At 36.2% G+C, this 15,472-nt stretch overlaps 1 protein-coding gene across 5 annotated transcripts in view; it reads left to right on the forward strand.

Moving 5' to 3' along the window:
• Positions 1-15,472, forward strand: part of LOC104592507 (uncharacterized) — a 71,007-nt gene that overhangs the window by 16,186 nt on the left and 39,349 nt on the right. For 3 of the 5 annotated variants that reach the window (XM_010251914.3, XM_010251915.3, XM_088893130.1), the window contains exon 2: positions 2,310-3,680. In XM_010251914.3, the coding sequence (XP_010250216.1) occupies positions 2,374-3,680 (1,307 nt within the window). In that variant the 5' untranslated portion in view covers positions 2,310-2,373. The remainder of the gene's footprint in view (positions 1-2,309; positions 3,681-15,472) is intronic. The other 2 variants (XM_088893131.1, XM_088893132.1) reach the window with 1 other exon arrangement.

Genomic DNA, 15,472 nt, shown 5'->3' on the forward strand with positions numbered 1-15,472 from the left:
TGGCGCTTTGCTAAATCATCAGCTGCTTGATTATTCTAGGGGGATCCATCTAAAAGAGCAGTTCAGAAAAGATGACAGCTCATGAATCTCTGACAGGCGGTGAGCAATCCTCCACGGAGCCTTTTCCGTGCCTTTAGCCCACCTAATGGTGTTTCTAGAGTCTCCTTCAACAGCTAAGGGGCCGAACTGCTGAAGTGTAGTCTCTTAGCAGTCCTTAAGCCCTCAAGAAGGGAGCGAGTCTCTGCTTCAGAAGCATCTGCAGCTGATATAGGGCCACTGAAAACACACGCTATGTCTCCATTTAAGTTCCTGAAGATGCCCCCTATTCCAGCTACCAAGGGAGGAACAAGTGATCTTCTAAAATTATCATCAAACTGCAGCAAATAGTCACACTCCCTCCTGGGGGGAAGAAGAACTACTGCAGGGGAAGTGAATAGGATCTGCTGCTAGTTTCTTTGTAAATCACCTCTGTGAATGCCTGCAAACAGCTTATGGACCAGCATCCAGGAAAAGGGTATGGGATAAAGTCTTCCTTGATTGAGTGTTATTTCTTGGACTCCCTCTTCTTCAGGTTCCTTCTCTTGTGCTTCTTTCTATTGCATCCATTTCTCTTGGGATTTTCTTTTTTTTTTGAAAAATTAACACTTGTTGCTTCAAAAAAGGAGACCTTCCTCTTGGTTACCCCCTCATTGGTGTCTTCTTTGCAAAGTAAATGGTGGGACCTACTATCACTTACTTATCTCTTAACCTTTTTTTCCCCTGTATTTGGGTTTGGTCTTTCTCTTCATTGGTTGCAGGTAGAGTCCTCCAAAGTTCAAATTTTATGCAATGTTTGTTTGCTCCTTCAACATTTGTTTGGACAAATAAAAAGGGAAGGATTTTTCCGAGGTGCATCAGGACTGCAGTCATTTGAACAATATGAGAAGAAAGAAATGCAAGAATTTTCAATGAGAAAGAAATAAGTAAGGAAGCAATTATCGAATACATCACTATAAGGGTGGCTCATTGGGTAAAATCCTCAAAGAACTTTTCATCCTTTGCACTTGATATCATCAGAAAGTGGAGGGAAGTGGTAGGGACATCATCAAAAAGAATTTGATTTGTGGAAGCTGGATGCCACCAAAAAGAGTGTTTACAAAACTTTACTTTGATGGTAGTGGCATGGGAAACCTGGGGTCATTAGGAGTGGGTGGTATTATCAGGAATGAGGATCATGTTATTGCATTATTCTCAGGTCTAGTTGGTATATTGGATTCATTAAGGGCTGTAGTTATGGCAGTAATGGAGGGCGTGCAAAGGGCAAGGAATATTAACCTCAATGAGTTGATTATTGAAGGATATTCAAGGCTGGTGATAGGGTGTTGGGCTGATGCTATAGCAGATGGCTGATCTAACAGATGGGTACAAAGGCATCTAACAGAGGGGGGGGGGGAGTTCAATTGTTCTGGGCACAGTTGTAAGAATAAAAACCGGGGGGGGGGGATAAGGGGTCTTATCTCTATTTGACTTTATGTATATGTACATCTTACTATTTCATTATCAATATAATTGTTAGATGCTGATATAAAAAATTGAAATCACTGTCATTATTCAATGATCCACCCTCTAATTGTGATGTTTGCAGTAATATTTTCCTTGCTATGAGCCTTCTCCTTAAAGATTCCTACAGAACATTAAATCCAGTTTCCCCTTTTAAGGGGAAGATATTTCTGAAGCCCAGGCAACTGGCTTATGGACCTGTTTCCATTTCACCAAGTGAAAGTTCTTGTTGCTCCTACCGTTACAATTGAAAAGGATATATCGTTGAATCTACTTAAGAAGTTGGGTGGCTATTAGGACCTAAAAGTCTTCAAGCAATGGTTTAAAATAGCATGAAAGTAATGGTTGTGTTAATGGCTCACTGGTTCTCCAGCTGCCATACATGTAATACAAATTCATTGGGATAACTTCTGTCATGTTTTACTTAATTATAATGGTACTGCTAAAGGATTCATTTTCCAGATGTGAGCTTAATTCTAAACAAATTTGTTTCCATGGAAGGTATTTACTATTTAGCTTCATGATTGAGTTCAGTTGTTTCAGTTATTGTTCTATAATACTGTTAATAATTACCTATCAAAAAATAATACTGTTAATAATTTGAAGATTATTTATGCTAATATCAATAAAAGGTGGGTTGGATCTAGTCTATTCTGTAAATCTGTGAAGGACATTTACTACTTAACAATATGCTGCTGTCTTATTTTCCTTGGTTGGTGTTTAACAGTATCTCAATGTGTTTTCTATTGTTTTCATTGTCTTGGCTGCAGATCTTGGTGAGCCATGGTTTTTAGTAGTAGGTAGGGGCAGTAAGGGAGTTAGTTTACCAAAATAATGTGGCATGAGAAGCAAAACATGATATTCCCAGGTCAAGTAACGGGTCCTTCTGGGCCTCAGGTTACTCATTTGAAGAACATGTTACACCCAATTCCTTCAGGTGTTCCTGATACGAATTTTCTTCCTGAATCAGGAAAAAAAAGGAAAGCAACTACACTGGATCAACAAGGGAACAGAGTTTTGGATTATTACTTACCTATAGGATCAGGTCCAAAGCCTAAGCTCGATGTAGTTTCAGAGGTAAATGTGCATAAGAATGCTGTGGAAATGTTTTCAAATCAGACTCCCCAAGAGCATAATGTTAGATTAGAACAATTTCGAAACTACCAAGTCCATGATCCGAGTAAACTTTCAGCAAGTTGGCAGATTAATGATGCAAACTTTGCAAATTCTGCTGTTGAAAAAGTGAATAGTACATCTTCCATGTTACTACCTCAATCCTTCTGTCATAGTGGACCTTCTCCACTGCTGAAGTCATCACTTGGAGATTTTCCAGAAACTGGTTGGAGACCCCCAACATATAGTACATTCAATCCAGCTGAAGTCCCTAACTTTTCATCATACTTGAACCCAAATGACGCATGTATGGGGAAGGCTACATTTGGTCCTGCTTTGATGGATGAAGCAAACAATGTTCATGGGAATCCTGTTACTTCAGGTAATTTGACATTGGAAAAACACCAAATGTCCTCTGCAAATATGGGACCCTTGCGAATGTCAGAGAAGAGCTTCATTAAGGATGACAAACTTGCTCATTTTGTAAATTTTGATGGAAAAACTGTTGGGCAGGATGTCACTAAATTTGAGACTCCCATGGAGATGAAACAGAGTTGTCAATCTCCAGACATGGCAGATATCAAAGACGGCCCAAGCAATGGAGCAGTCTCGGTAGAAACTTCTTTGTGCACTGATAGAAAGGAAAGTGACAGGTCTTATCAAAATTCCCAAACTGAAGTAAGATCAGATACTGCCCCTTCAAATATGGGTTTGGATGCTAAGGTGAAGGGTAAAGATCAAGATCTGGGAGATTACCATATCAAAAATATAAGCAAAACAGAAGGACCAAGCATGGACATTGCAAAATATTCTTCTGGGGAAAAAGTTCCACCTGAAAATGCTGGTTGTCCTGCCAAAACTCATGTTGGCCCTGAACATGAATATGATCGACACAGTGGCTCTCCTAACTTGGGAGGAAGTAAGTCAAATGCTGGAAAAGTAGCTACTACAAATGCTGAAAAGCTCTGGGATGGGTCCATTCGGCTAAATGCATCTGTAAATGTGTCAGCAGTTGCCTTCTTTAAAAGGTTTTTCCAACTACTTTCGCAACTTGAGCTCTTCTTCTATAGATGTTTATCTTTACAAAGACAAAATCCTTTCATAATTAACAATGGGTTACTGCATTGCTTTGTAGTTCTTAATTATGCAGATAAGATTAGTAGCTAACCAACAATTTTAACATTTGATAGAACCAACCTAGGAAATATCCTTGCTGTCTTCACATATTTTATTGGTATGCTTGTTGTGGGTTCTGGGTTGGGTGTGATTGGGTCTGTTATCTTCCCTGGTACAGAATCTCTTTGTACAGGGTTTTCTCTTGTAATAGTTTTATTTTATTTTTTGCATATTAATGAAATACCTTACCTTATTCTTCAAAAAAAAATCAGTCTAGATAAGATGTGTTTGAGATCCAAAAAATTCAAAATATGATAAAAAATCTCTGGTTGAATGCTAAACCTTTACTTTACCTTGAATAGAAAGATGTGACCAGAAATAATTGACAATGTCTTCTGATAAACTATTCACCACTTATGTGAGTACTAAGTACTTGGCTGTTAGTGAAGGGTTTTCTTTTCTAAATACTTTTTAAGATAATGTACTGATATATTAAAGGTGATCTGAATCAACTTTGAGCATTCTTAAATGAATCATCTGCCAAATGCCTCTCAAACTTTTGCTAATCAAAATAAGGCCTCTCAAACAAATTTTGAATGTAAGCTGCAATTTTATTTCACCTATTTGTTATTATGTTTCATATAGTACAAGATTGTACGGTGAGGCTTATCCCTTTATACAAAAGTTTGTAAACCAATACATTAGAATCCACTATCCCAAGACTGGCTCAATTCCATCCCAGGATCAGCCTCACAGAAAATGAGTATATCCCATGTTCAAACAATAGGAATGCACTTAAAAATTATCATGTTTCCTTTTTTCTCTCTCCATGTATTCCAATATATGGGAAAAGGTTTCCCACTCCATAAAATTCTCATTCAAGCTCCAAAAGTATCCTTATTCTTCCCTGGAAGGTGGCATAGAAACTCCAATGACACACAAGTAGGACTAGAAATAGTAATGTTTTTCAGTTCCACTATAATCTAACTACAAAATTATACAGCTAGAACCAGTTTCAATTTTGAGTTCATTGACTATGACAGGAGTTGATCTCATTTACCGGGATGTACACATTTTTCCTTGTTTTTGAAAAATTTGGGTATATAAGGTTGTGTATGGTAAACCTGAACTCTGATCTGTGAAAAGCAGAAAAAGAAGTTTTCACAATAATTCTGAAATCTAAACATTCATATATCTTTTCTACTTTATGGACCCTTGAATGTAGTTAAACTGTTTGGTATTCTGCATGCTGGTACTTTTAAAAATAGCTATCTTACAGTTTTACCCCTCTGAATATGTAATATATATTATAGTTATATCTTTTACACAATTATAAACATTCTATAACGTTTTATATGATATGGAATATAATACGTAATTGTTTTATCAAAATATAATAATAAGATGTGATGTATTATTTATTTATATATGCTATATAGTATAACATAATAAACATTATATAAAAATATACAGAACAATTTAAATCATATTTTATATAATATTATTATAATCATATAATCGTATTTCAGAATATATAATTTCTATATAAGATGATTTAATACATTTTTTTGAAACCATATGATATAATGCATCATATTATCAATTTCTATGAATGTGTATATATTATATTATATGGGGGAGGTTATGTGATACTCATATACACAGGCAAAACTGTTGACTGACATGTTGTCAAAATAATCTTTTAGTTTAGGTTCTGAATTTAGAGTTGAGTTCATCTTTGGAAATTTAAGTGGAGTTTTTTTAGAAATCATAAGTTAGTTTATTACTATTGAAACAAAACCTAAGTTCTAATGAACAAACAATATTGCCTGGAAATCCTCTTATAGTCCAAATGATGTGCAAATCCTCTTTCCCCAAGGATTTATAAGTTACAGCACAAAGCTATGGAAAATAATGCACAAAGTGATGAAAATAGAAACCAGTGCCCTGAGTATTATCTCTTTTAGATAATTGATAAAAAAATTTCTTCTAGATAGGGTTGTAAGGTAATGATGTTGGATTCAGATTGAATCCAGCCACATCCAAGTCTGATCTGATTATTAAAGCTGCAACCATTTTAAAAAAATAAAAAAATAAACTGCAACCCGTGTTCAATGCAAAATTCTATCAGGCCTAGGGTATCTTGGATTGGATCAAGTATGTTTCACAAATCACAATCTTTAAATCAAAACTAAGAAAAAAACCAGTCTTTGACTTATACCTATAGAATAAATTTATATAAATATAAAACATTAATTACAAACTTTATATAATAAAACACATTTATATATGAATAAATATTATATAAATTTACTTGGACTTGGATCAAATAGGCTTAGATCCGCATCCATTCCCATTATTAAATAGATGCAATTTTTGAAATCTGAATCTTATCCATTCATGCAATTGGATACTCTAAATTTGAAATTATTGGATCATGATTAGGTCTCAGACTTTCAGACTCTGTTGACAGCTAGGGCTGTCAATGGGTCATTTCTATCCAACCAAACTGAACTGACTGAGCTGATTCTATTGGTTCTGGTTCTGTGATTTTGTACCAATTAGTAATTGGGTCAAAACTAGTTCTTGCTGTTCCGAACTGATTAGAATTAATAATATATAAAGGTTTCCTGGTTTTTCTTGTAATTTTTATTTTATTTTATGTCTAGAAAGGTAAATTTGGTAGACAATATATAAAATACTTTTGGTTAAAAACACTTGATTTATTAACATATAATCAAAATGAAGTTTTAAGTTATTATTAACATTGATAATTATAGATGTCAGTATAGCTGGGCCAGACCCGGTTATCCCGATTAATAATTGGGACAGGACTGGTACACCCTGTCCCAAATCAGACGCGACTCATTGACAGCCCTATTTGTAGATCATAGGTCTGGATTGGCATAAAAAATCTCAAAAACATGTGAGCAACCAATTTATAGTTCATTTTATAAGTATTGTTGTCTGTATAGTTCATTTCAAAGAAGACAAAGTTTTAGAATTTGAAATCCAGTTTTAGATGAACACAAATAAGATAGTCTTAATCCAGCACGTGTCTTGAATTGACTCGGCAAGCAGAGAAAGAACATGGATTTGGAGCTATTAAAGATACACTGTTAATTCTAACATTAATAAACCATACTATGGGCATAAGCAAAGGTAAATGTTTCTTTTTCACTTAGTTACACTCGAAAAATATGGAATTAATTATGCATGCTAGATACTCATTTTTTTAAAGTCAGAACCCGATGAGAAAGTTTGAGAATATGGATTTGGATGTGCAGAAGTGTCCCTCAAGAATATATGTAAAGTCAGAATCTGACACATGTCTGCCATGAACACATTTTCAATTTAGGAGAGTCCAGGCAGTAGTGTTAAAATCTCTTAAATTGAGATATTGTGCAAGTCATGCCTTTCAAAAAAGAGATTGTGTAAGTCATAAATATGTACAGAAATTACAGAGTTGTCAGAAATGCTCATTATACTTGAGGCAATTGTAAGAGAAGCACGACACACTGTATACAAATTATTTTCTATAAACCATCATTCAAAATGAACACAGAACATAGAAAAGTAGTCACTGTCAAGTCAAACATATAGGGCATTCTGGGTATGGCATTATTTTAGGGAGAGAGGTTCCTAACCGGATCTGTTATCTCAATCACCAGAGAATCCCACCTATTTCAGTATTTCAACTTGGGGGAATCCTGTGTTCAATTCATACCATCTGGATCAGTGATTTAAAAGGCGCGTCTAGGCGCACAGGCGAGGTGCATTTTGGGTGGTACAACGGCGACTCATAGAATCAAGAATGCAATATGTTTTACATCACATTAGATACTTGAAGCAATGCAATTAAGGAAAAAAAGAGATTGTGGGTTTTACATGCTTGAAAATGCTTTATATGTTTGCATTTATTTTTAAATTTTCATTTGAATACGCTTTGCATGTGATGTTTATGTATTTTAATTTTAGGTAATTGGTTTTTTAAAACATTTATTTTAAAATTTATGTTTATATTTTTTTATTTACCTTATGTTTAATAATTTTTGCATTTTTTTTTAAATTTTTTTTGAATTTTCTGACTTTTTTTCTTTGTAGTTTTGTGCCTTTCTTACAAAGTCGCGTGCCTTGCCTTGCACCTTGCACCTTTTTTGCGCCTTGCGCTTTTAAAACATTGATCTGGATTGTCCATGCATTCCCTGCTTCAGTCAATATCAGCTTTGTACCTTTCCTTTTCTTGCAGTTTTCCTGAATTAACAAATTTCAAAATTTTCAATGTTGTCTTTGAGAATGCCCATAAAGAAAGGCTTATTCTGGATATTTGGTGAAGTTTTTTAGCCCTATTAAGGAATCTGAATGATTACATAGAACATGGTTGATACATGGCACACTATGCTTTTTCTTGAAACAAAAAGATAGTATCATAGTTCTATTCTTAAGAAGGGGAACAGCTAAAGCTTGATAATCCATCAGAAAAAAAGCAGTTAAAGCTTGACAGTTATGATGAAGAGGTTGCATATCTTAATTCCTTTTTTTATGGTAAAGTAAAAGTTAAACATCACCACAAAAAAAGACAGTGTCCCTTGGCTATTCAAAATCAACTAGCAATAAGTCCTGCATTACTTTATACAAGCTAACCCTTAAATTGTTGCCAAAGGTGGCTCTCTCTATACCCTCAAACTTTGGGTGATTCAATCTAGCATGAATCTAATGTCTGTGCACATAATAGTTGATAATTCTCATAATGAAATACTACAATAAGGTGTTGTGTAGAGGAGACTATTTAAAAGGTTGAAATTACACTTGTATCCAAAGTGTTTTTTCCTTTTTCCTTCGAAAAACAGTCATGTTCTCATTTTCCATATCCGTGTTTGTGTCATTTCTATAAGTGGGTATCATAATATGAAAGTGTCATTTCCCATATTTTAAATTTATTTATATTCAGAAGTCAGTCTTCAAGGGTGGGCCTTGGTGCAATGGTTGGGTTGCTCCATTGCGACCTGGGTGACCAGGGTTCAGATTTTGGAAACAGCCTCTCTATATGCAGGGTTAAGGCTGTGTACATCTGTTCCTCCCCACACACCGCATTGGTGGAGCCTTGTGCACTGGGCTGCTCCTGTTTTATTCAGAAGTCAATCTTAACCAACATTAATTAGTGAACTTCTTGGATATACTACATCAATACAAATGCACCTTTAGGACCCTTGAGACTGTTCTTGAGAAAACTCAATGCAGTAAAGGTTCAACCGTTGGCACTTCTTAACTTGGTGGATGGTATATGGCTTAAAAATGAAATAAAAAGATAGATACAAAAGTACCAAAGAAAAACGTATTTGAGTGGTAGTTCTTTGGTAAGGTCCTAAAAGATCTGTTCGAAATTAGGTAAATAGCTTTAGAATACCAATATGGTAGCTTTCAAAGTTTATGACTTTTCCCTTTCCAGAAAGGTAATGGTAGCTCATGTTTATACAAAGCACATGCATATATGTATATTATATATATTGGGTTCCAACAGAATGAGTGTTTCACTCTACTCACCAAAGATCTTGCCCCTCTGATAGATGGCTCAGCCTTCATGGATCAGTAGATCAGTTAGTTAGCTGATGATGACATAAGTTGTGTCCCTCAATAAGCAATGAATCAAATTCCATGGAAATTGAAACTTAAGGGCCCAAGGCAAAGAAATGAGTTCCGTTCTCCTCCAATAAGACCAAGATAAGCAAGAATAATCAATTCTTATAAAGACCCAGAAATGGAACCGCTTTACCCTCTCGGTGGCATGCCAGCGGTTCAACCATCTGGTGATGTCGTAAATATGATAATAAAAATTAAAATAGATAAAACGCAGAAAAATAAAGAAATTTAGCAGAAAATAGGTGTGATGAATGAGTATTATTGTTATTAATGATGGAAATGGATACAAAATAAAAAAAAGGAAAAGAGATTTAATCTTGTTAACAGATGACCAGATCAAATGATTCAGTGGTTCAACTGGCTGGGTCACCAAGTTATTGACTGAGTCAAAGCTTTTTGCAAGTAAGCAGTTCATGGGCCAAATGGACCTGGAAACTTGACCAGGTAATGGTTCAACTGATATGACTTGCTGGTTCTTTTTTTTTGATCAATAACAAATTTGCATTAATTAATTGGAGAAATAATTACAGCACTGCAGAGAGAGGTAAAAATACGTAACTCTCCACCAGAGAACAAAATAAAAGTTTCAATACAGCCCAAAATATTTGATCCCTTCCCACCCCTTGCTTTGCTGAAGTGTCTGCAAATGCATTTGCTGTTCTCTTCACCCACTGAAACTGGATTTCCAGCTCCCTAGTTAGCCATTTAATTTCCCTCCTCATTACCAAATTTCCACAGTCAACTAGTTTTGAATCACCTTCAACAACAAGGTTTTGTATATTCAGCTCCTTTGCCTTCCTTATACCCTCCAATACAGCATGAACCTCAGCTCTAAGAGAGTGCCCCTCCCCAATGGGACCTGAAGCAATCACCTTCCCATTCTCATCTCTGACCCCCCCCCCCCCTCCCACCCCTGAAGGACCCGGATTGCCCTCGCTGCTCCCACCAAAATTTAACTTTAAAAACCAAAGGTCTGGTGGAGACCACACAGGACACACAACAGAACAAGTAGGAGCAGAGTTTGCCACCTCCTCCCAGCTATTCAGCAACATCCCCAAAGAGATCTCATCAAACATGTCCAAAGGTTTTAACCATTGCACCACCCTAACCATTATTACTTCAATAAGACCTTCTTTATTTCTTTCTTTTTCAGAGAACATCATGGAATTCCTTTCCTCCCATAAACTCTAGCATGTAGCAGCCCTCACACACCTCTACATGATCTGTCCTCTTTTCTTAGGCCATCTAAGGAAAGAAGGATTAAATAACCCTTGAATATTCAACGGAGGGGACCACCTGCAACCAAATAGAGCAAGGAACTAGACCAAAATATCAGAAGCAAAGGGGCAAGAAATTAATGAGTGGTAGGAGCTTTCACCATTACCCTTGAACAAAATGCACCAATTAGGAGACAGGCACCAAGAAGGCCTTTTTCTTTGAAGTAAGTCACAGGTGTTACATCTTTCCAAAAAGGCTTCCCAACAAAAGGCTCCAACCCTTAGAGGGATTGGCTCACTCGAAACCTCCTTTACTGGACTTGTGCAGAATTACTGGTTAAAGGCAAGAGGAACTTAAAAAATGAAGCACAAGAGAAGGTTCCTGAGGGGGTAAGAGTCGAAAATCTCTTATCCCCTCAGAGGTATCCAACACTGCCCCATTCAATAACTGGATCAGGTTCATAACAATCTCAATTTCTGAATCCCTTACTCCTCTCCAAAAACCAGATCCCAATCAAAACCAAAGTTTGACTCAGAAGGGACTAGAAAATTAGACACAACCTTACATTTGTACCAGGAGAGGGAGAATAAGGACAGAAATTGATTCTTTAGAGGTACATCACCCACCCAAATATGCTCCTAGAACTTTATTTGATTCCTAGAACAGAGGTCATACCTGATGTGTTGCAGAAAGGATAGAAGAATGGCATGAATAGATTTCCAAGGGGAGGCTCCAGTAAATCTTGCTACTGTCCCAATGTTCCAGCCATCATCAGTCTGACTATGAATGCTCAAGATTACCTTAGTCTACAACTTATGCCTCCAACATCCGAACCTCCACAACCACTTTCCTAGTAAAGCTTCATTTTTTCTTCCGAGTGTTACCTAATCCTAGACCCCCATCAGCCTTACTTTCAGAGACTATCTCCCAATTCACCCTGTGGTCCTTCCTCTCCTCCCCTGTTTCCCACAAGAAATCCCTCATTAACTTTTCCAAGGCCCTACTTATCTTAACTGGGACCCTAAAAACTGAAAGGTAATACACTGGCAAACTAGCCAGTGTAGACTTAATCAATGTAATCCCGCCACCCAAAGATAAGTAATTCTTTTTCCAAGAGGCTAACTTCTTAGTGAACCTATCATATACAGGGCTCCGAAATCTGTCCTTTCTTGAATTATCCCCTAAAGGCAACCCCAAATAACTGATAGGCCATTGAGACATCACACATACCAAGTCTTCCACCCTCTCCATTATCGCTCTCTCCTCCATATCAATCTCTACCACAACTCTTATCAAAATTCACCTTCATGTTAGACATCTTCTCAAACACTTGAACCACCAACTTCATATTTCCGGCCCATCTCACATCCTCCCCCTCATAGAACAAGATTGTATCATCAGCAAACAATTTTGAATTGTTCAAAATTATTGAAAACTTGTTTTTTTTTTATTCTTTTTTGATCATTAACAAAGTTTCATTAACTTTTAAAAGCAAACGAGAGTATAAACCAGATTACAATCCAGGTCATAATAACCTGGAACCCTCCATGAAATTACAATATAGCCCAGAACATATGTTTGACACCCCTCACTTGGTAAAGTAATCTGTCAAGCTATTTGCAGACCATTTCACCCTAAAGAAAGTAGCAGCAATCTCCCTGGCTGTGCATTTTGTCTCCCTTATGGCTTGTCTATGTGTTCTTACTCCTTGATTACTGCCCTGTAACCAAGATATTACTATCTCTGGATTCCCTTCAATCTCCACTCTGATGTTTAGTTGTTTTATGTGCCTCAAGATGAACAGCAGAGCCATAATTTCTGCATTTAGGGAGTCCCCAATCCCTAAAAGACCAAGAAGAAAGCCAAAATCAATCCATTTCTATCCCTCATTGCCCCTCCAATCCCAGAAGGACCTGGGTTTCCCTTTGAGCTCCCATCAAAGTTCAGCTTTACCCTACTGTTAGTAGGAGGTTTCCATTCTTCCTGGAATTGGTGACTGGTTGATGAAGCTGCACCTAACTACTCTGATAAAAAAAGCAGCTAGCTACCACTCCCCAAGCTCTTTCAAATCATCCGCTGTGAAGTCTTTGAACATCTCTAATGTTTTTACCCAATGCACCAATTTTATTGTGATGCTTTCTATGATTGTTCACATTGTTCTATTGGCTTCATTGAAAATTCTAACCTTTCTTTTCTCCAAAAGGGTCCATATTAGAGCTGCTCTAGTAGTACTCGACATTACCCTTTTTTTAGTCTGTCTGAGGAAGCTGGGGTCAAATAGGCCTATCACTTCTTGAGGGGGGGGGGATCCCACCTGCCACTAAAGAGAGAGCAAAACCACACCCAAATATTGTTCACAAAAGGGCAGGAGATTGACTAACCGTTAACTTTATACAGAATGCAGATGTGGGGTGAGACATTTATTTGGTCTCCTCTTCTAGAGCATGTCACAACTCACAAGCATTACTTTTCCTTAAGACCACTTCCCAACAAAAAGCCTTAATCTTAGGAGGTACTAGTCCTTTCCAAATATCTTTGACCCAAAAGGAAGCACCATCACCATTTGTTTGGGTCATAGTTTTCAAGGCGACACCTAGGCTATAAGGTGCTCATGGAGGGTCGTCTTGCTTAAGCACCAATATATATTTTACATGGTGGTTGGATATTTTTATATTCTAACCTTTTTGATATTTTAATAATAAAATAAACATTATTAAACTAGTGATTGTATGCCTTTTTACTACCCCAAATGATACAAAAACAACTTGCTAGCATATGGAAAAATAGAGACTACCTCTAAGGTCTACTACCTTACTATGACAACCAAGAACTGCTAAGGTAACCTAATATGTGTTGTGATGTATTCACATGGTCATAGTTCTTTCTTGTGACTCCAATAAAACACTAACCTACTATCAATGAAAAGAAAAACCAAATCACCTAGTGAGTGTATGCTTGGGTGATTTGATTATGATAAGTTCATGTGTACACAACACTTTCTTGTGACCCTCCAATAATCGCAAACATGCTAATAATCAAATTTAAAACAAAATCACCTTGTGAGTGCATGGCTGGGTGATTTTGTTTCAATTAGTTTGCATGGTCACAACACCTTCTTTTTACCTTCAAATAAAACACAAAGATTCTATCAATCAAATGAAATACCAAATCACCCAATGAGTGCATGCTTGTTGTTGCTCCACCAAGTGATACATGAACTAACCGCTATCGTATGAAAAATAGAGATTATTTCTAGGGTCCATTGTTTTACTAAGAATATCAAGAAAATGCGAAGGTAGCCTAATATGTGAAGTAATGGGTGCACATAATCATAATAATTTCTTATGGCCTTCAAAAAACATGGACATGCTAGAAATTGAAGATAAACCAAATCACCTAGTGAATGCATGTCTAGGTGATCTTGTTTGATGAGTTCACATGGTTACAACAATTTCTTGCAACCATCCAATAAAAAATAGACATGCTATTATCAATCAAATGAAAAACCAAATAACTAGTGAAGTCATGTCTACTATTGTTACACCAAATGATGCACCAAGTGAATGGAAGTGAATCTGATTTGGGTGAAAAGAGATGCTAACTGCTTTGCCAATGCATTTACTAAACAAGGGGTGGGAAGAAGTCAACTATTTTGGACTATGTTGTAACTGTTTGAAATTGCTTGGGGAGAGTTAAGAGAGTTTATCACTTCCTTCTCTTTGTACTTATTTAATTTACTTAATGAATCTTTTTCAATTATTTATCAAAAGAATGATACAAAACAACCCATTGTCGTATGAAAAAATAGAGACAACCTCAAGGATATGCTACCTATGACAATCAGATAATACTGAGGTGGCTTAACATGTAGAGTGATGATTTCACATCGTCACAATACTTTCTTGTGATTCACTAATCAAACATGAACATGCTACCAATTAAATGAAAAAAAAAACACCCACCAAGTGCATGTTTGTTATTGTTACCCCAGATGATGTAAGAAAAACCCGCTACCATATGAAAGAAGAGACTACCTCTAGTCATAGTTGTCAAGGCAATGCCTAGGCAATAAGGTGCTCATGGAGGGTCGCCTTGCCTAGTTGATAAGATATTTTTTTTATAGTGCTTTTAGATACTTTTATATTCGTAACTTTTTGAGTTTATAATATTAAAAAAATATTATTAAATTAACTTATTCAGCTTGAAGTGTGCTCAAGGTTCAAAGTATCGATACACCCTAATATAGTGCAAGTGGTGCATCAGTACTTTGAACCATGCACTCACCCTTTTTTTAGTATTCTTTTCAAAAATAGGTCAGGGGTAGGTTTTAGGCCTGTATACCTCCTAAAATAGGTGAAAATCCCAAAATACTTGTATTTCGTGTATCAGTGAGCCACCAATATGATACGCGCTGATATGTGACAAAATTTTGAACCTTGCTCGTGTTGATACTACTAATAACTCTTGCTGAAATCTATTTCATTTCATTTAAGAAAGTGTCATATCTCAAAAGACCTTTCTAAGAGCTTAATAATGTGTAGACAACCTTGCTAAAGCCTTTATACATCCTTTCCCTTTTCTTTGCAATAAAAGTTATCATTTTTCAAAAGTTATTTAATTGGAGTTAAAATACTAGTTTCTTTTTTATTGTTCTTTTCTTATTTGTTAGGGTTCAATCAACATGTATAATGTCTTGAACCCTCAAAGACTTCAAAGCCTGAATTGATAAACATGGAAGAATTCAAAATTTTGTTCAATCAATACACATTGTTTATTTTCTTCTTCTTCCTTTTTCATCCTTTCTTTTCTTTTCTTCCTCTCCTAGGACAACAATAAAGGCTCAACC

This window comes from Nelumbo nucifera, chromosome 8 (genome assembly GCF_055504915.1).
Source record: "Nelumbo nucifera cultivar China Antique chromosome 8, China Antique-T2T, whole genome shotgun sequence".
NCBI classification, from domain to species: Eukaryota; Viridiplantae; Streptophyta; class Magnoliopsida; order Proteales; family Nelumbonaceae; genus Nelumbo; species Nelumbo nucifera.